Below are 20,286 nucleotides of genomic sequence, written 5' to 3'. Positions count from 1 at the left end.
TCTATAAGGAAGCAGACTGAGCAAGTCGTGAGGAGCAAGTCAGTAAACAGCACTCTTCCATGGCCTCTGCATTAGCACCTGCCTCCAGGTTCCTCCCTGTTTGAGTTCCTGTCCTGACTGTTTTGATGATGAACTGTTATATAGGATTGCATGTGAAATAAATCCTGTTTTCCCCAATTTGCTTTTGGTCATGGTGTTTCATTACAGCAATAATAACTGCAAGACACTTTTTGCTGTACAAGAACTTTAGTTGTTTTTCTTTTTCTTATCATAATATTTCTTTGATTATTTGGAAATTTCACATCGTGAACCCCAAGCACACTCACCTCATAGGCCTCCGGGCCACCCTCCCACCCTTTTCACTGCCCCCTCTGACAAATAAAGAAGAGAAAACATTCCAATTTGTGCTGCTCATATATTCACTGAAGCGTGGTCAAACTCCAGGTGGCCAGCCCCTTAAAGAAAATCGAGTTCTTCTCCACCTGAACTCCCGCCAGAAGCCCTCAGTTGTGGAGATCTACACTTCAGCATCCTTACCACAAGTTTTAAGAGTTCTCTTTGATAGATTTCTGTCTAGGCTGTTACTTTTGGGGGTTGGGGGGTTGGGGTGGGGATAAGGTTTGTCACAAAAGCCTTCTATGTCCTTCTGATGTGAAACTCAAAATATGGATGGCTTAAGAGCACCAGAATCCCAAAGTGACCAGGGGGAGTTTTCTTGTGTCTCCAGGCAGAGGTGCTTCCCCATCTGGTACCAAAACTTCTAGGTCAGCAGAACTTTTGGTCCTCAGAACAGGAAACAAAGATGTTCTTCTTAGTAGGCCACTAGGGGTGATCCTGAATGGAAGCATCCCTACTCCCTGATTCCTAGACCCATGAATCATGGCCATGTGGGAAAAGTATCATATTAAAAAAGTATACTGCCCCATCTTTCTAGGCCACGGCCACCTAATTGGTCCTGTAACTGGGTCTTCAAAAGGCTATGCCACTGTTATATCAGGCCAGCTTCTCCAGGATAGTGGGGAACATGGTAAGACTAGTGGCTTCCATGATCATGGGCCCACTGCTGCACTTTTCTGGGTACAAAGTGAGTGCCTTGATCAAAAACAATGCTCTATGGAATATGATAATGTTAGATAAGGCATTCTGTAAGTCCATGGTTGATAGTTTTGGCAGAAGCATTACGTATAGGAAAGGCAAATTCATAACCAGAATAAGTCCTTATTCCAGCAAGGAGAAAGCATTGTCCTTCCCACAGTGAAAGCGGTCCAATATAGTCAGTCACCCTGCCACCAGGTCATTGCTATGCGTGTTCTACATTATGGCTTGGTGGGTCAGATTATACTCATCACATGATGGGCAATTCAATCTCATGGTAACTTGGTGGCTCATTGTCAAATGTTCAGTTTTCACTAATGCCCAATAGAATGCCAAAAACTCTCTTTCAAAGGGAGAATGGTTATTTACAGATGATGGTAGGACATTGCTCCAAAATCCTCCAAGTTTTTTTTGTGATTCACCTATAGGAGCCCACCAAAGTTTCCAGACAGCATCTCTATCTGACACTGATACCTCGGGTACCATCAGGTCTTTTGGATCATATGTTTTAAATGGTAGAGTAACCATTGAAAAGCCTGGTTCAGGATCTACTCAAAGCTAGCAGCATTCACAGTTACTTGGTGTATTAGTCAGGGTTCTCTAGAGAAACAGTACTGATAGAATGAATATATATATATATATATATATATATATATATTCAATGATATATATATATACATACATATATATCAGAATATCTTTAGGAATCATTTCATCATTTCATTTATTTTTTATTAATTATTATTTTTAAGACCAGCCGTATTTGTTCCTACCCTGGGTCTCTGGGCTATCCAGTCTCTGGTTCCTGGCAATCCAAGCAGTATCACCTGGGTTCCTTCTTGAGAAGTGGGCCTCAAGTTAAATCAGGCATTGGTTGGCCACTCTCAGAAGGTCTGTATCACCATTGCCTCAGTACATCTTGCAGGCAGGACAAATTATAGGCCAAAGGTTTTGCAGCTGGGTTGGCATCTAGGTTTCCCTTTCAGTAGCCTGCAGAGTACTTTCCCACATCAAAGAGACTAGAATGTAGGGGTGAAGGCTCCATGTGGACACCAGCTCAGCCTCTCCACGTTCAATGAGCTGTGTGGGTGTTGTCCTTGGCAATGAGGCCCCGCTGTCAGTTTATGGAGAGCAACCCTCTGTCTCAGCATTAGCCTGGGTTGTTTGCAGATCTCCATGGGATGCCCTCGGCCAAGAACTGGACCTAATGAAACACAGTCCTGCCACTGGGAGCCTTGCCTGCTACAAGAGATGGCCAGTTCAGACTCCATATCCTCCATTACTAGAAGTCCTCACTAGGATCACCCTCACAGATTCCAGGAAGTTTCTACTACATTAAGTTTCCACCCTCACCCCACCAATACCCCCAATTCCAGCTGTCTCTCACTGAACTCTTTGCCTCCATTCTATTTCCCCCTAGTCCCACCTTTTGGCTCACGTTCCAACCCATCCTCAGTCTATCCACAAAATCTATTCCATTTGCCCTTCTCAGGGAGATCCATGCACCCCTCCTAGGACCCCCATCTTTACTTAACCTCTCAGAATCTATGCATTGTAACTTGGTTATCTTGTTGTTGTTGTTGCATTCATTTGTCTGCAAATTTCATGATGTCTTTTTCTTTCTTTCTTTCTTTTTTTTAGCAGCTGATCACATTTTCTTTATCCATTCTTGAGGGAAATCTATGTTTCCAGTTTCTGTCTACTATGAATAATGCTTCAATGAATGTAATTGAGTAAGTGTCCTTGTGGTAGGATGGAGCATCCTTTGGGCATATGCCTAAGAGTGGTATCACTGGGTCTTAAGATAGATTGATTCCCGGTTTCCTGAGGAACTGCCATATTGATTTCCACAGTGGCTGTAGGAGTCTGCACTCCCACCAGCAATGAGGGAGTGTTCTGTTCTTACTGATATCCAACTTAATCCATGGTAATCTGAAAGGGCACAGGGAATTATTTCAATTTTTTATATCTGTTGAGACTTGCTTTGTCTCTTAATATGTGGTCAGTTTTGGAGAAAGTTCCCTGTGGTGCTGAGAACAAGTTATATTCTTTTGTGTTTGGGTGGAATGTCCTGTAAATATCTGTTAGGTTCATTTAGTTTATAATGTCAGTTAGCTTCAGAGTTTCTCTGTTTAGTTTTTGCTTGGATGGCCTGTCCATTGGTGAGAGTGGGGTATTGAAGTTTCCCACTATCAGTGTGTGAGGTCAATATGTGATTTAAGCTATAGAAGTGTTTCTTTTACAAAAGTGGGTGCCCTTGTGTTTGAGGCATAGATGTTAAGAATTGAAATGTCATCTTGGTGGATTTTTCCTTTGATGAGTACGAAATGTCCTTTTCCATCTCTTTTGATTAATTTTGGTTTGAAGTCTATTTTGTTAGATATTAGAATGACTATACCAGTTGTTCTATACTAAGTTGCTTCTTAGGTCCATTTGCTTAGAAAATCTTTTCCAACCCTTTGTAAGGTCTTTCTTTGATGTTGAGGTGTATTTCTTGTGTGTAGCAGAAGAATGGATTCTGATTTCATATTCATTCTGTTAGCTTGTGTCTTTTTATTCTGGAATTGCATCCATTGATATTGAGAGATATCAGTGATTAATGATTATTAATTCCTATTGTTTTTTTGTTGTTCTTGGCGGTGGTGGTGGTGGTGGTGGTGGTGGTGGTGGTGGTGGTGGTGTGTGTGCTTCTTTTGGTTTTGCTGGTGTGACATTATTTCCTGTGTTTTCATGGGTGGAGTAACTGATTTAGGTTGGAGTTTTCCTTCTAACACCTTCTGTAGGGCTGGATTTATAGATAGATATTGCTTGACTTTATCATAGATAAATATATCTATATATATATAGTCAAATTTATCTATATAGATAGATAAAGTTGACTTTATCATGGAATATCTTATTTTCTCCTTCTATGGTGATTGAAAGTTTTGCTGGGTATAGTAGTCTGTGTTGGCATCTGTGGTCTCTTAGAGTCCACAGGGTATCTATCTAGGCCCTTCTAGCTTGTAGAGTCTCTTTTGAGAAGTTGGATGTAATTCTAATAGGCCTTCCTTTATATATTACTTGCTTCCTTCCCCTGCAGCTTTTAATATTCTTTTTCCTGTTTGTACATTTAGTGTTTTGGTTATTATGTGGCAAGGGGGTTCCCTTTTCTGGTCCAATCTATTGGTGTTCTGTATGCTTCTTGTACCTTGATAGGCATCTCCTTCTTTACGTTAGGAAAATAGGCTGGAGTGTTCACAGGGAATGCCTTCTGGTGTTGGAGGGTGGGGTGCAGGGACAAGTAGGAGAAGGGTGGTCAGGAGGAGACAGTCTGTGGGATCCACAGGATGTGTAGAGAGGGGGGAAGGGAAGCAGCAGCTGGTGTTCTGTTGCAGTGCTAGGCAGGAGTCTGAGGAATTGGAGCAGCTTGGGTTTTAGTTGATTCCAAATATAGTAAAGTTGACAACCAAGAAGAGCCATTATACTTCTTATATGGGCTGGAAATACCCAAATAAGAAACATGCTTTCTCCAAAGTCCAAATAAGCCCACCAAGTGTTCTTCTTTCTTGGTGGTGGGAGGGTCCAAGTGCAGTAACTTATCCTTTGACTAAGAAGGACTATCTCTGAATGCCCCACACCCCTGCACTCCTTGAAATTTCCTGATGTTGGAGACCCTTGGATTTACTTATATCTTAGTCACTTCTTAGTTACTTTTGTATTGCTGTGATAAAAACATGAGCAAGGCAACTTATAGAAAGCAGGGTTTATTTGGTGCTCACAGTTCCGGAGGGATAGAAGAGCACCCACATCATGGCGGGGAGCGTGACGGCAGACAGGCAGGCATGGCACTGGAGCAGCACCTGAGAACTCACATCCTGGCTCACAAACAGGATGCAGAGCCATGATGTTGGTGTCCGGCTGCTTTTGTGTGTCAATTTGACACAAGGTAGAGTCATCTGAGAGGAAGGAGCCTCAGTTGAGGAAACGGCTTGATGAGATACAGCTCTAAGGCATTTTCTCAATTAGTGATCAATGTGAGAGGGTCCAGATCATGGTGGGTGGGGCCATCCCTGGGCTGCTGGTCCTGGGTTCTATAAGACGGTGGGCTGAGCAAGCTAGGGGAAGCAAGCCAGTAAGCAGCACTCCTCTGTGACTGCTGCATCAGCTTCTGCCTATGGGATCCTGCCCTGTTTAAGTTCCTATCCTGACTTCTTTCAGTGATGAACAGCAATGCTGAAGTGTAAGCCAAATAAACCCTTTCCTCCCCAACTTCCCTTTTGGTCACGGTGTTTTGTTGCAGCAAAAGAAACCCTAAGATATCTCCTTAGATGAACTCTGTTATTATTCCAGACATACGTGAGCTATTAGTATTAATAGTCCTGTGCTATGAAATACCAGGAAGAGGACCTTCTCAGAATCATAAACCAGCACATATACCCTACTTTTTCACTTACATTTATTTTGGGAAAGGTTATATTTATTTACGTAGCTTGTTTTCATGAGCAGATCACATGAATGTTTGGGTTTGGATGGCCTTTATGCAAATGCATGCATGACCGGGTGGCCTTTATAGCTAGGTTACACAGTTAATTCTACATGGTGAAGGTTATTTGAGATAATATATTGAGCAATATTATAATTATGTTCATGCCCTTGACCATTAATTAATCTGTCAAAAGAATGATCTCAGGAAATGACTTTTCCTATTATTTCCTCAGGGAGCAGTAGCTCAGCCTCTAAATTCACTGGTAGAAAAATTCCTCCATAAATTCAGAAGTTTAGACAAAGAAGCTCACAGTGATAACAGATGAGATAAAGCATGCAATTTGGTAATTACATTATTAGGGAAAGACTATGAAACACAAAAAACCATGTATAATAACCTCTTCTTTTAAAAAAGTATTATTATTGTGCGGTGTGTGCATGTGTGCGTGCACTTGTGTGCATGTGTGTGTGCTGACTACAGGTACAAGTATGTCATGGTACATGAGTGGATGCATGTACATAAAGTGCATAGTACACTAGAAAATGACTTTGGAAGTTTCATCATGGGTTCTGGTGACTGAACTCAGGTTGTCAGGCTTGTACGACACTTAGAGCTGAGCCATTTTGCCAAACCATTAACTTATTGATAAATGTGGTCTTGAACTTGTATTAGGACTCTTGCTTTGTATTATAACTCTTGTAGCAGATGATGTCACAGTATAGATTGTGATGTCACTCTTACAAATTCTGTTGCCGTGGTTATGTGATTATATATGTTTGTGCCTCTGGTTTGAATTTCAGTTTCATTGAAACTTCTTAACTAGCACCTGGGATAATATAGACTCTTATATTTTGATTGTGGTAAACGTTTAAAATGGGCGATAACTGTACCTCCAAAGGTATGATATTCACCACTGGATGCTATGCCTTTAGTTGGTTAATAGTTTTCAAAATATTTTGTTCAAATATTTCTTTCTTTATATATAGTTTTGATTGTGCTTTATACTTTTATTCTATCTCATGTATTTGATTGTCCTGTAAAGCAATTTGACTTTAACCTTTCTCTAATGTTATAAATAGGGTTCTCTGAAGGAACAGAATAGAGAGAATATATGTATGTATACATCAAGGGGACTTATTAGATTGGCTTATAGGATGCTGTCTGCGTAGTTCAACAAAGGCTGTCTCATGCTTAAAAGACTGAGAATCCAGCAGGGGTTGAGTTCAAAGGCTGGATGTCTTAGCGTTCTCAGTCTGGCACTGGAGTCCTGGAGGATTCCTGGAGAGCTGCTGATCTTCAGTCTACATTGGAGTCCCAAGGAAATTGGTGCTAAGACTGGCAAAGGAATGCCTCGGCAGCAGGGTCGCTGTGCTCACCAGTGAGAGTGAGGAAAGCAGGCAAACAACAGACTTTCCTTATTCCATGTCCTTGTACCTGTGCCGACACCAGAAGGTGCAGCCCAGATGTAAGCTGGATCTTACTGATTCAAATAATCAAATCAAGAAAATCCCTCAGGCCAGGTGGTGGTGGCGGCGGCGGCGGCGGCGGCGGCGGCGGCGGCGGCGGCGGCGCATGCCTTTAATCCCAGCACTCAGGATGCAGAGGCAGGCGGATCTCTGTGAGTTTGAGGACAGCCTGGGCTACCAAGTGAGATCCAGGACAGCCACCAAAACTACACAGAGAAACCCTGTCTCGAAAAACCAAAGGAAAATAGAAAAAGAAAAGAAATTCCTCATAGGAATGCCCAGCAGCTTGGGTTATAACTGTTTTAAGATGTAGTCAAATTGACAACCAATATTAACTATTGTATGTGTGTGGGATTTGTGTGTGTGTGTGTAAATTCCTATTATACCTTATGTTGTTAAGCTTTTCCTTACTAGATGCTCTGTGGTATAAATACAATAACTTTTGTAAAGTATATTTTGATAAGATTTAAGTTATATGTGTTTAAATTATTAATCTCAAAAAATTATGGAGATGTTTTGAGACATTTCATATAACAATGTGTGTGTGTGTCTTTATTTTTCTGTTGTTTTTTTGTTTTTGTTTTTCAAGACAGAGTTTCTCTGTAGCTTTGCACCTTTCCTGGAACTCACTCTGTAGCCCAGGCTGGCCTCGAACTCAGAGATCTGCCTGTTTCTACCTCCCGAGTGCTGGGATTAAAGGCGTGAGCCACCACCTCCCAGCTGTATCTTTATTTTTAACATACATTCCTTTTTTTCCCCTGAAAGGTTCATTTTAGTCAGGAAAATATGGATATGTGTTTTCCATGTATGTGATGGTTCATGGGAGTGTGCACTTTCTATATTTCATTAATCTGAAAACACTTGCTTTGTGAGCCATCTGAATTGCCAGGGATATCAATTAGAGGTAATGTTTGAGCCTACTTCCCCACAGAGCTAAGCATCGTCAAATGTGGTAATTGCCTTTTCAGTGTGGAGTCAGTTTTAATACACAAAAGTAGAGGATTAGGGTCAACTGTAAAGACTGATGAATACGAGCATAGAAACTTAATATTGTTTTACATTCAGCAATTAGTATATAATATATATATATAATATGATTAGAATTATTCACAGAGAGAATTGTGGTTACCTATAGATTTGAAAAGATGTTAATGGCTAAAACTGTTTCAGTGTGTTGTGTGGCTTAGTTCTCCTGACCCTTCATTTTGAGCTCTTTCAAAAGTTGAGCTCTAGACTTTGCTATGACTTTCTCAATAGCTAAATGGAGAGACTCTCAAATTTGTGACACATCAGTAATGTAAGATGGTGGGTTTTCCAGGTCTTAAAATGTTACATGTTTTAATACGTGATGTTAGTGCACCCAGCATTCTGGGGCTGCCTTATTGAAATACGTATTGCAACTGGGACATTCTGAAGAACAATGCTGACCTAACTTTAGGAGTGGACATTGAGTGTGTACTTAGGCCAACATAGGCATAAGTTTTAAACTGTTAACTCGCTTTGTCCACCCAAGTCTGCATGAAAGAAAAATGGTTGCTTTCGAGCTAAGTAGGAGTATGTCATAGAAGAATAATGGCTTTGGAATTTAGAACCCAAGACTGAGTCTGTGGTTCAGGCTAAGCTGGAGGAACTGGGCAGTTTATTTTGCCAAAAACATAACATGCCTGAGGATTTAAACCACATGCCTTGTGTTCATTAAATCACTTACCAACAGCACAGATCTATGCCCTTATGGGTAGAATCAGAGAGAGAGAAAGAGAGTGATAGAAGTATTCAAGCTCCTCTACTCTTAGGGCCAATGTAGAAACAGATGTGTGGCCCTCATGTGACACCCTAATTGTTGACTTGTGCTCATCATTCAGTTGTGGAGTTATTAGCTACCATAGAAGAGAGCCATCATCTGTGTATGGATTTCTGCTGGCCTACATAAATTATATACATTATCCACTTCATACTAATGCTTTCAAACCCCAGGGCAGATATCGCTACACAAATATAGCATTTCATTCGAGTCATTATGTGCAAAACACAAGGAACTGATGGTTTTGATCAGTTCACTGATACTGAGGATTTGGGCATGCACATTCTGAGAGTCCTTAATCAGTCTCCAACCCTGCCATAAAGTCAGTTACAACTGGGCATATCTTTTAGTGATATCTGTGAAGTTAAGTGCTGAGACCATATGAGCTGCACTCCTGAGACAGGGATGTAGAAGAACTCAGAATAGCATTCCAATATTAATGTTCTATAGCATTCTAGTGACAACTCTGATATGGAGTGGTCAACAGAGGCCAGATTCTCATTCTAACCCACTACACTGTGGGTCCACTGATCTGAATATGGACAGCCACACAAAACCACAAAAACAAATGGATAGCATATTGAAGGAAGACCAGAAGAACTGCATTATATATAGTTACTACTTAGAAACTGTATTAACATCAGCATCTTCTACTGTTCAGTAATCTTATTGTGTATCAAAGGATGAGTGGATGAGTATAATTACATCTTGTGCCTGCTACCAAGTCTATTTCCCCAGTACAGTATGTAGACTATTGAGTTTAAATTCCCATTTGCTTAATGACAAATGCAAATTCTGTATATTTCAGTTTGTGGGCATTGACATGGATTTAAGAGATTCCTAGAAAGGAGAGTCAATCTTCAGGGCTTCAGAATGGTCTGAAGATATGGTAGAGCTCCTGTATAATGTTAAGATTCATGTTAGTGTTCACACAGTCAAACATGGATTATTGCACATTGTCTTAGATTCCCCATACTTAGAGAGGCCAAAATTATTGTCCCTTATTTCTCTTCTTGTATTCTCCTACTTTCCCTTTCCTCTTGAAAAGATTGGTCCAGCAGTAGCCCAATCATGCTCATTAATGAACTACATCCATTCAGTCCAGCCATATGGACTAAAGCCATGGATCTTTGTCAATATAAAGCAAAGATTTCTCGGCAAGTACAAATTGTACCTTGAGCTGTTATTTTGTGTTCTACTTTTTCCAGAGGACAGCCAGTTGACAGCCCCACAAGAAGAGTTGGCAAGGTCATCAAAGGTAAGATGAACATCACATTTTCTAAGATAGAAAGGCTACTTTCCTGATTCCTTTGCTTTTAATAGATACTGTATTTGAATAAAATAAAAGATCATGTACACTACACATTAAGTTGTTTACTTAGGAAGTGAATGAAATGAAATTGTACAAAGTCATCCCTGAAACAAAATGTCACTGTCAGGTGTGTTTTAGGAGGCTTGTTTTTCTTGAACAGGTGTTCCTTTTTATATTTAAAGTTGTGTAATTTACACTCAAAAGGTAATAGATGGGGTTGTAGCAATGTCTCAGTTGTTAAGAGCACTTGCTGCTCTTCCGAAGGACCCAGGTTCGATTCCAAGCACTTACACCACGGTGGTTCACAACCACCTGTAACTCCATTCCCAGAGGATCTGACACCCTATGCCATTTGTCTGGCCTCCCTGGACTCCTGCACACGTGTGATGCACATACATATACTTGAGCACACATACAACAGATCAATGTTTTCAAAGGCAGCTGACTTGTGTTTATGAAGAGTGTGTATATCTGTGTCATCTCCACTTTCTCTTGCAGGGTTCTCTGTTTTAGACAGTGTAAGTAGGTTTTTGGAACTGTTGTGGCAGAAGTTTCTTGTATCAATTATAGGAACATTGAAGTCGCCAGACCTGTAAAGCATGAAATTTAATGTATAGCTAATTGGGGCATGGAGGCACTTCTCAAGGGGAACTCTTTTTTTTTTTTTTTTTTTTTTTTTAAGATTTATTTATTTATTATGTATACAGTGTTCTGTTTGCATGTATCCCTGCGGGCCAGAAGAGGGAGCCAGATCTCATTACAGATGGTTGTGAGCCACCATATGGGGGCCGGGAATTGAACTCAGGACCTCTGGAAGAACAGTCAGTGTTCTTAACCTCTGAGTCATCTCTCTAGCCCCTCAAAGGGGACTCTTGAGAGCAGGTTTTAAAAAGATTTCTCTGCCATGTGACAGTGTATCCTAAAAACCCAAAATAGAGTGATAGGAAAACCTGATTTGGGTTGAATCAGCAAAAGTGTGAAAGATATTTTTTCCCAAAGTATCCAAGGTCAGGTGTTTTCTGACAGCATCATATGACAGACTAATAATCTTTGTCTTGACTATTCTTCCCCATCCTAATTACAATTACCCTAAGTACTAGGAGAGGAAAGAAACCTGTGGAAATGGAACTCACCTTGTTCTGTACCTGAGTGTTTCTTTTTTCTAAATTGTAGGTGGAGCCAAGGAGGAAGTCATATCGTATGTATTATGGAGCCACTTTCTTAAGACACATTTTAGATAAGAAATTTACAAGTACTGCCTGTCTTTTCTCAGGTGCACTCTACAATTTCTACCACCGGCTCACAGTAACACTTAAGACTTTTAGATAAAGAAAAAGAAACACACACACACACACACACACACACACACACACACACACACAGTGATAGCCCAAATAACAAATTGTAAGCATGTTTACTATGCATGCATTTAGTTGTGATCATTTTAGTTTAAGATTTAATGCACCAGGATGTGTCTATATTTGTATTTCTCCTAGGTAGAAATCTCAATTATTTAAACCCAATATCAATTTCTCCAATGAGAAAAAAATTAAAGTGCACATTTTCCCTATATTAGTTTAGAACTCATCACAGCCATGCATGCTGGCATTATTTCTTTGTGTTCTCTGTCATAGAAGAATCAACCAAGACACAGAGGTAAGTGGTTGAGATGTGTGACTACACAGGCCAAGACCATCATTGTGTACATAAACTTAGGGTCCAATATCAGTGCTATGAGATGACACTTACACTTACTACCCTGTCAAGATGCCATTAGTCACTGTAGAAGGTCTCCAGCCCCTAGCTGGACCTCAAACAAATCAAATCTCCAGAGACAGAAAATAACAGCAACAATGAAAACCCATTTCAGCATCCATGTGCCTGGGTGCAGACTTCCACAAGTGTGAAAGCCAGAGAAAGCCCACATGTGTGGGAAAATAGTTCCCTTGGTAAAATGTCTACCTGTGATGCAGGAGGCCCTCAGTTTGATCTTTAGTTCCACATAAACCTGAGTGGCAGCACACAAATCTATAAGGAGCTCGTGATTATTCTCACTCTCTGACAGTTTCTGGTCCTCCTGGGCTGTACACTGAGGCTATATCTGACGACAACAACAACAACAACAAAATGGGAACAAAAAATGACAAGTGGGAAAAGAGCTGACCTTCCACCAGTGAGAGCATTGATTCTAACACTGAAAGTCACAGCAAAGAAAAACAAATTGTATATGTGTCACAATTGAAATTCTAGAAATAACAGGTTTCAGTAATAACTGGTGAAAGGCTTTAGCTCATTCTCAGGAGCTCAAAGCACCACACAATTTAGGGTGTATGTCTACAAAAAAAAAAAAAAAAAAAAAAAAAAAGGAAAGGAGGGAAGGAAGAGAAGCCTCCAGTCAATATAGTCTCATTCTTTTAAGTGACCATATTTAAAGATGAGTTAGACTCTGCTCTAAAAGTATTTGCTCTTACTGATGGTCAGTCTCCATGTTGACTGGTGAGAACATGGGGAGCCTATCCATTCAGTATATGTAAACAGTCAGGACTGAAGAGTGTGATTGTGATGTGTCTGTATGTTCAGGCATTTGCTAAGGAGGGCTTTAGTTCAGAGGAAGCAGGACTGTGTGTCCTGCCCTTGGGTAGCCAGTGAATGGAAACAAAATTTGTTTAGTAAAAATTGGACTTCATTGAGGAAAGAGTGAGTAGGGAAGGCTCATACTGATCAGTGATAATGCAGCCCCCACCCTTCTCAGAGGTAGGCCTGGTCTGGCTGTAGAGACTGTTGTCAAGGGTAATTTCAGGGAGAAAGTAGAATGCACACACTCAGTCCATTAAGTCACAGTGATCTAGGCATCTTGTCCTGTCAGTTTATGGTGAAGGTTTATTCGGGGTTGATCAGTTGAAAGATAGTGTTGTTTTCCTCCCCACCATCACGTGACAACTGTGTTGGCATGATCTGGCCTCTGAGTCATCGTGGTAGACAGATAGAAGGGGTCCCATGTCCATGGACTTAGCTATTAGAAACTACAGGGAGGAGGCGTCGTGAAGGCGGTGGCAGAGACAGGTACACATTTACACCTCTGAGGTCTCTGAATGACTTCTTTGGCAAACTCATGTTCTGTGTCAGGGATTCAAAAGTAGAACATTCATCTCTATTTTTTTTCTCTCAGGCAATTTGGTCACAATGACATAAAATTAGACACTTCAATAGCCTGAGGTGAAATGTAGACAGTGTAATTTTCTCTGGCTATGGTCCACTGAAGGTGACACTATATGTGCTCCATGGCCTGAAAAACATCATGCTGTGTAAAGAATGAAAAGTAAACATAACTGTCCATTGCCCCAAGGCCAGGCTAACACCCTCTTTGCAAGTAGCCACTCAATCGAGCTGGGGTCTTGTTTGTATTTTACATTTAACAAATGTCGTGACATTTCTGTAGTCCAGCTCTTTTAACTAAGCCTTTATCATTAATTATTTTCACACTCATGAGGTTTATGAAGGATTCTTAATTTTTGGTGTCCCAGTGCAAAGGGTAGAGAAGCAAGGAATTGTACAAATTTCACACTGCCTTTCTGTTGTTACTGTACCATATCCATAAGAGAACTTACCTCTCTTGACCATGTAATGCCCTACATTAAGTGTACACTGACCTCCATGATGTGAGGAAAGCCCCCCCCATCTGCTCTGAGGAGATTTCTCCCAGAGTCCTGGGGAAGATGCTCACAGAGGCTAGGATTCCAATCTGAGGGATATCAAATGAATCTACACAGATCTCTTTCAGTCCATTCATTTTATTCCTCTAAGTCAATTCTTTTTTTTTTTTTTTTTTTTTTGGTTTTTTCGAGACAGGGTTTCTCTGTGTAGCTTTGCGCCTTTCCTGGAACTCACTTGGTAGCCCAGGCTGGCCTCGAACTCACAGAGATCCACCTGCCTCTGCCTCCTGAGTGCTGGGATTAAAGGCGTGCGCCACCACCGCCCGGCAACCTCTAAGTCAATTCTAACTACATAGCTTCTTTTCTGCTCTTATACTTAGCTCCTCTCTTTCTTGGTCCTCTGTACCTTTTTTTCTGCTGTTCTTTGTTCTTAGTTTTCTCTCTCATCCCTCTCTCTTGCCTGACTTCTCACATGTCTAACCGGAGACTCCTTACAATTCTAAGAAAAATTGTACAGCCCTCAAGGTCATAGCACACTCCTAAAATAGACAGTAAGGAGCAGAGCCATTACCATAGTAATGCAAGGTTCCAAGGTCTCAGGACCAGAGGGAAAGGGCGCAGTACCCAGTGCCACAAACTCTGAGACATAGCTGTTTATCAGCAGACTGCTGATGGTACTTTGAAAATTCAATAATTACTTTGTTATCAACAATAGTTGTAGATTATGCTGCCTTTTATTTATGAAAAGAATGAAGATTTCTTGCACTGTTCTTTTGATATGTGAAATATTAACCTCCCTAGTTCATCAGTAGACCCTGATACAAACACAGAATATAAAAACACACTTAAACTTCTACTGTGGTTCTCAGTGAATAATGTGAACAAACAAAAAGCTGAATTTGACCTTGAGTGAGACAGTATGGCTTCACCTACTACAGTCACCTAGGTATGAGTTACTCACTCTCTCCACTTTCTTCTTTCCAGATATGGATGAGGGCAAAGATGCCAATGTCTTGTGTAAAGAGAGCAGCCTTCAAAGTGATGATCTTGGCAGTGGTAGGTCATATCTGGTCACATCCAATTCTCCACTGGTTTCTTCCAGATACAAACACTATAGGTGGTGACACACTGAAGATGACTTGGGTAGCAAGAACAGCCTTCAAAGCAATGGACTTGGTGGTAGGTCATTCCGGGTCTGATCCATCTCTCCACTGACTTCCTTCCAGATACTGATTATCCTGACCAAACCGACTCTGAGAACGAGATGAACAGCAAGGAGAGCAGTTTTCTTGGTAGCAGTAGTGGTAGGTACTGGTATTCCTGGTCAGATCCAATGTGAGGTTCTAAGAGCAGTTGGGTTATTGCTTCTCCTTGGATATCTATGAGGGAATGTTAATTTGAAGGGTCTTCCAAGTGGGCTAGAAGCAATGATGAAACTATAATTTAATCATTATATTTAGTTGTTTTTCTCATGTTATGACCAAACACCTGACAAGCACTTTAATTGAGAAAGGGTTTATTGTGGCTTATAGTTAAAAAGATGATTCCATTATTGTGGGGAAGCCATGGCAGCTGGCATGGAATGTGTCTTAGCCAGTGCAGGCAGCCAGTTGTTCACACTGCATCCACGTTCAGGAGGCAGCGAGTTAACAGAAGTGTGGCTGGGCTCCAAGGCCTAAAAGTTTTCCCAGAGACTCACTTCCTCCAGGGAATATTCACCTCCTGATGATGGAGCCAATCCCTTTTCAAGCAGCATCACCCACTGGGAACCAAATATTCAAACACATGAAGTTACGGGGACATTAAACACTCAAATCAAAACACACAGTGTGGTGTAAGGTCATGTATGGATTGACCATCTCATGTCACATAATCTGGACTCTAGGTAGAAAGGCAGGGGCTCAGCTTCTTATTTCACTCTTTGTAACCATTCTTCAAGGAAGATAAGATACTCCAGGGATGAAGAAGTGACCATTTCATCTGGTCCAGCATCTAATGTAGGTTATCCTCATCTAGGTAGTTAAAGATATTCCTTCCCTGCATTGTTGTCCTACTCCTGCTCTCATTAGTTTTTTTCTGTGTTCTGCCCTCTGTCATACTGTTCTGGTTTGTTTTCTGTTGCTCTGATAAACACTTAACTGAGGGTAACTTGGGGAAGGTAGGTCATTCTGGGTCTGATCCATCTCTCTACTGACTTTATTCCAGATACTGATGATCCTGACGAAACTGACTCTGAGAAAGAGATGAACAGCAAGAAGAGCAGTTTTCTTGGTTGTAGTAGTGGTAGGTACTGGCATTCCTGTTCAGATCCAATGGGAGGGTCTAGGATTAGTCACGTTATTCCTTCTCCTTGGATGACAGAAAATCAATTTAAGGGTCTTCCTAATAGGCAAAAGCAGTGGTAAGAGTCTATTAGTGAATCATCCTTTAGTTGCTCTTCTCAATGTTATGACTCAATATTTTATTTTTGTACTCCTTAGACAAAGAAATGACCATGTCATCTGGTCCAGAGTTTAATGTAGGTTGTCGTCATAATCTAGTGGTTAAAACAAAGATGCTTACTTCTCCGTGTCATTGTCCTGCTGGTGCAGTCATTAATAAGTATTTTAATTATATTCTGTTCCTACATTTTGTCAAATGCACATATTATAATCTGCTTTCCATTGGTATGACAAACATATTGACCAAAAGCAAGCTAGGGTGGAAAGGCTTGTTGTATCTATCAGATTATAGTCTACCATCAAGGGAAGCAAAGATGGTAACTCAAAGTAGCAATGTGGAGTCAGGAAGCTAATCTGAGACCATGAAGGAATGTTGCTTAATGATTTGCTCTCTCTAGTTTGGTCAGTTATTTTTTTTAGACAGTGCACCCCCACCTGCCTAAGGAGTAACACCACCCATAGTGGTCTGGGCCCTCCTATATCAATTAGAAGTCAAGAATATTCCCACAATCATTCTTACAAGCCAATCTAATGGAAACAACTCCCCAATTTTGATTCTCTCCTAGGTGTATGAAGTTTACAAAGAAGATTAAACAGCACAAGTCACCTCTTGTCAACTTGACACATAAGCAGGCCATTGTTAGATTATAACATTTCCTGTTTTTCTCCAAGGTCTCATGTTTATATAATATAAAATAGTGTACAACGATAGAAGTCCCACAGTCTTCAAATAATGCCCACCATTTAAAAGTCCAAGTACTCTTTTAAAATCCAGTCTTTTAACTATAGGTTCCTGTAAAAACCAAGTTTTATGTGCTCTTTTATTCAAAGAAGCAATAAGAAAGATATAGGGAAAGGAAAGAAAAACGACACTAAAATAGTGCAAGAAGCCCAATGTCCGACACCCAGGAATCACTCACCATCTTCTGAACTCAAAGGCTTGCAGAGTTGTAGCTTTCAGACAGCCAACCACAGCATACAGGCCCGTCTTGGAGGCTCATGCCAGCTCCACTCCAAAAACACTGCCTTCCACATCCTGCCATCTCTAATTTGCTCAGGTCTCCTAGTAACCGAGCCTGGACATCCACCAATGGCCTTGCCTAGCCTCTCTCTAGGGACTCTGGCCCTTCCACATGGTGGCAAGCCTCAGCTTCTTTCCGTGATCCCTCAGTCCTGTAGCTTTTCTGCCACCATAGCAAGTAGCACCTAGGAGACTCTGACACATCACCAAGTTTGGGTGCCAGCTTGGGATGCGGCCTGGCCCCGCTCTGAGCCAGAGCTTCTGTGTGCGGATGTGAAGGAAATAGTTCTAAGAAGAGCTTGTGTCTGTGATGCTGGTCCCCTAGTCATCTGATTTCCCAGTCCTGGATACCCAGTAGCCATTGTCCCAGTAAAGGACAGAAGGTTTCACTTCACAGATTCTTAACCCAAACTTCTCACAAGCAGTTCCCAAGAGACGTGGCTGCCCTCTCCCCCTCCACAAGCCAAGACTCGCTTGTCTACCTTCCTTTCACCATTCTTGTTTTCCAAATTTCTACATGCAAGCTTATTCAGTTTTGAGCATTCAGTGGATCTTCTGTGTCAAAACACCACATTTCCATAATCCTCCCCCAAGCAACATGATCAGGTCCGTCACTGCAATAACCCATCCTTCTGGCACTGTTTTCTGTATTAGTTGTTTTGTTGTTACTATAATAAAACACCAGAATCACAATGGAAGAAAACAACTTTGGCTTCCGTTGCAGTAATACGGTGGATTTTGGCAAGGCATGGAGTAGGTGATGTTGTCAGGCATGGAAGTGGTGCACATACATCCATACAGGCACTCACAGATAACAAACAAACAAACAAACAAACAAACAAACAAACCCAACGTGTTTGATTCCCAGATTACATGAAGAGAGAAGAAATTCCACAGAGCTGTCCTCTGAACCCACACCCATGACATGGTATACACACACACACACACACACACACACACACACACACACACACACACACTATTAGTACATAAAATTAATTTTGAAAATCATATGTGGTTAATGCATCTAGATAGATGCTGGCTTATGGGGTTAAAAGAGGTTTGACTGATATCTAGAAAGAAGTGCCAGTTGTCCTGACTTCAAAATGTTCTGAAGAAGTAAGAGAAAGCAGAAATCTATTTTTTTTTCTCTTTTGGTTTTTTTGAGACAGGTTTCTGTGTGGTCCTGACGTCCTAGTACTGACTCTGTAGACCAGGCTGGTCTTGAACTTGCAGATCCATCTGCCTCTGGTTCCCAGGTGCTGGGATTAAAGGCATGGGCCACTACACCTGGCTAGAAACCCATCATTTAACATTTATTTCAGTGTTTCCCCAATGAAACATTTTCAGGTTGCTTTAGATTCACATTATATAGAAGGGCAAAACTTACCTTTCTCATTTCTCAAGGTCTTGATTTTTTCTCCCTAGTCAAGAGGATGTTCTTGCATCAGCACAATTATGTTTATTAATTAACTATGTGCATTAAACCTGAATGTTTAGATTGAATCCATAGAACTCTGTCCACATCAATCCAAGATCCCCTGTGATACAATAAGTGGCACCATTATCTCAGGTTTATTTTGTGTTCTCCTAGTGATGTCTTACAAGGACCAGATGAAGACCCCCCCAAAAGAGAAGATAAATCCATCATTAATTAAGGTAAAATATCTTTTCCCTTTTCTAACACAAAAAGGTTGGATTTAGGATTCCTTTATATTTTCTTTTATCACATTGGGATGATAAAACTGATTACCTACACTATAGGTATTCAAGTATTTTCTAAGTAAAAGGAGGAAGTAGAACTAGATCAAGCAGTTTTTGGTCAAGTTGTAAAAAAATGCCAGTGCCAGTTTCCACATGTATTTTTAGGGGACCTTTCTTCTGGCAAAAGTTTTTCTGTCTAGATTAAAACTTGAGTGATTTTCACTCAAAAGTTGGCACACATTAGTAGAAGTAACCGTCTTATTCAATAAGAAACACAGAACCAACGCAAAGAAGAAAGCCAAAGAGGTCAGAGCTAAGAGCTAAAAACCTTACCCTTCCTCTCGCAGTGGTCCTTCCTCTCCAAAAGAGACCTACTTCCTGTGTGTCTGTCTTTATAAAGACTTTCTGTTCTGCCTTCTCATTGGTTGTAAACCCAACCACATAACCACCTTGTCACTGCCTGTCTGTACAGACCTCCAGGTCTTCTATGGTTGGTATTGAGATTAAAGGCGTGTGTCTCCAATGCTGGATGTATCCTTGAACACACAGAGATCCTCCTGGCTCTGCCTACTAAGTGCTGGGATTAAAGGCTTGAACTACCACCCGGCTTTTGCTATGGCTTGCTAATAGCTCTGACCCCCAGGCAACTTTATTTATTAACATACAAATAAAATCACATTTCAGTACAAATAAAATATCACCATACATATTATCTGTGAAAAGTTTCTTTTCTAAGTGTCTTCTTACCTTTCACCAGGGGACTTCTAAGGGTAAGGCAATTGGAATGTATTTTCCTAATTATTGATGTGGTAAAAGATTTTTAAGTCCATTATAAGGACATTAGGTGTTGAGATCTTTAAAGTGTGAAGTTAAAGTAAATAATCTGACACAGAGGCACCCTTAGTAGGGATTCATCTCACAGTACCAGATTGTCTTAATAGTTCTCTGCCATTTTTCAGTGTAGCTTCCAGGAAACATTTGTAGGGGACAAAGAGGTATGTTTGCCTGATCTGGGATAAATGATCAAGAGTATGAAAAATACTTATTTTTTTCACACATTACCCAGCCTCAGGTGTTTTGTAGCAGTATCACACAACAAATTAATACAGAATCTTTCACTTGGCCACTCTTCCCCAAGTCACTAGAAGAACCAAAGACAAGCAGAACTCAGTATTACCTGAACCTAAGAGTGTTTTCTCTAAATTGCAGGTCCAGTCAAGGAAGGGCAGATGCGGTATGTATTCTGGAATGACTTTTTTTTAAAGTCACACTGTAGATAAGAATTGCATATTTACTGCACCGCTATTTTCAGAGAGACCTGGTAG

The 20,286-nt window shown here is 40.8% G+C and overlaps 1 protein-coding gene across 1 annotated transcript; it reads left to right on the top strand.

Moving 5' to 3' along the window:
- The first annotated feature begins 6,296 nt into the window (after positions 1-6,296).
- Positions 6,297-20,286, top strand: LOC119088422 (lisH domain-containing protein C1711.05-like). Its single transcript, XM_037208255.1, has 8 exons — positions 6,297-6,461; positions 10,039-10,088; positions 11,316-11,340; positions 14,780-14,851; positions 15,022-15,099; positions 16,001-16,078; positions 18,852-18,916; positions 20,171-20,286. Exons 1-8 carry the CDS (start codon positions 6,437-6,439, stop codon positions 20,222-20,224), a joined length of 447 nt encoding a protein of 148 aa, XP_037064150.1. The 5' UTR covers positions 6,297-6,436; the 3' UTR covers positions 20,225-20,286.

Source organism: Peromyscus leucopus, chromosome 7 (genome assembly GCF_004664715.2).
Source record: "Peromyscus leucopus breed LL Stock chromosome 7, UCI_PerLeu_2.1, whole genome shotgun sequence".
Taxonomy (NCBI): domain Eukaryota; kingdom Metazoa; phylum Chordata; class Mammalia; order Rodentia; family Cricetidae; genus Peromyscus; species Peromyscus leucopus.
This window is presented reverse-complemented; position numbering and strand designations above follow the sequence as displayed.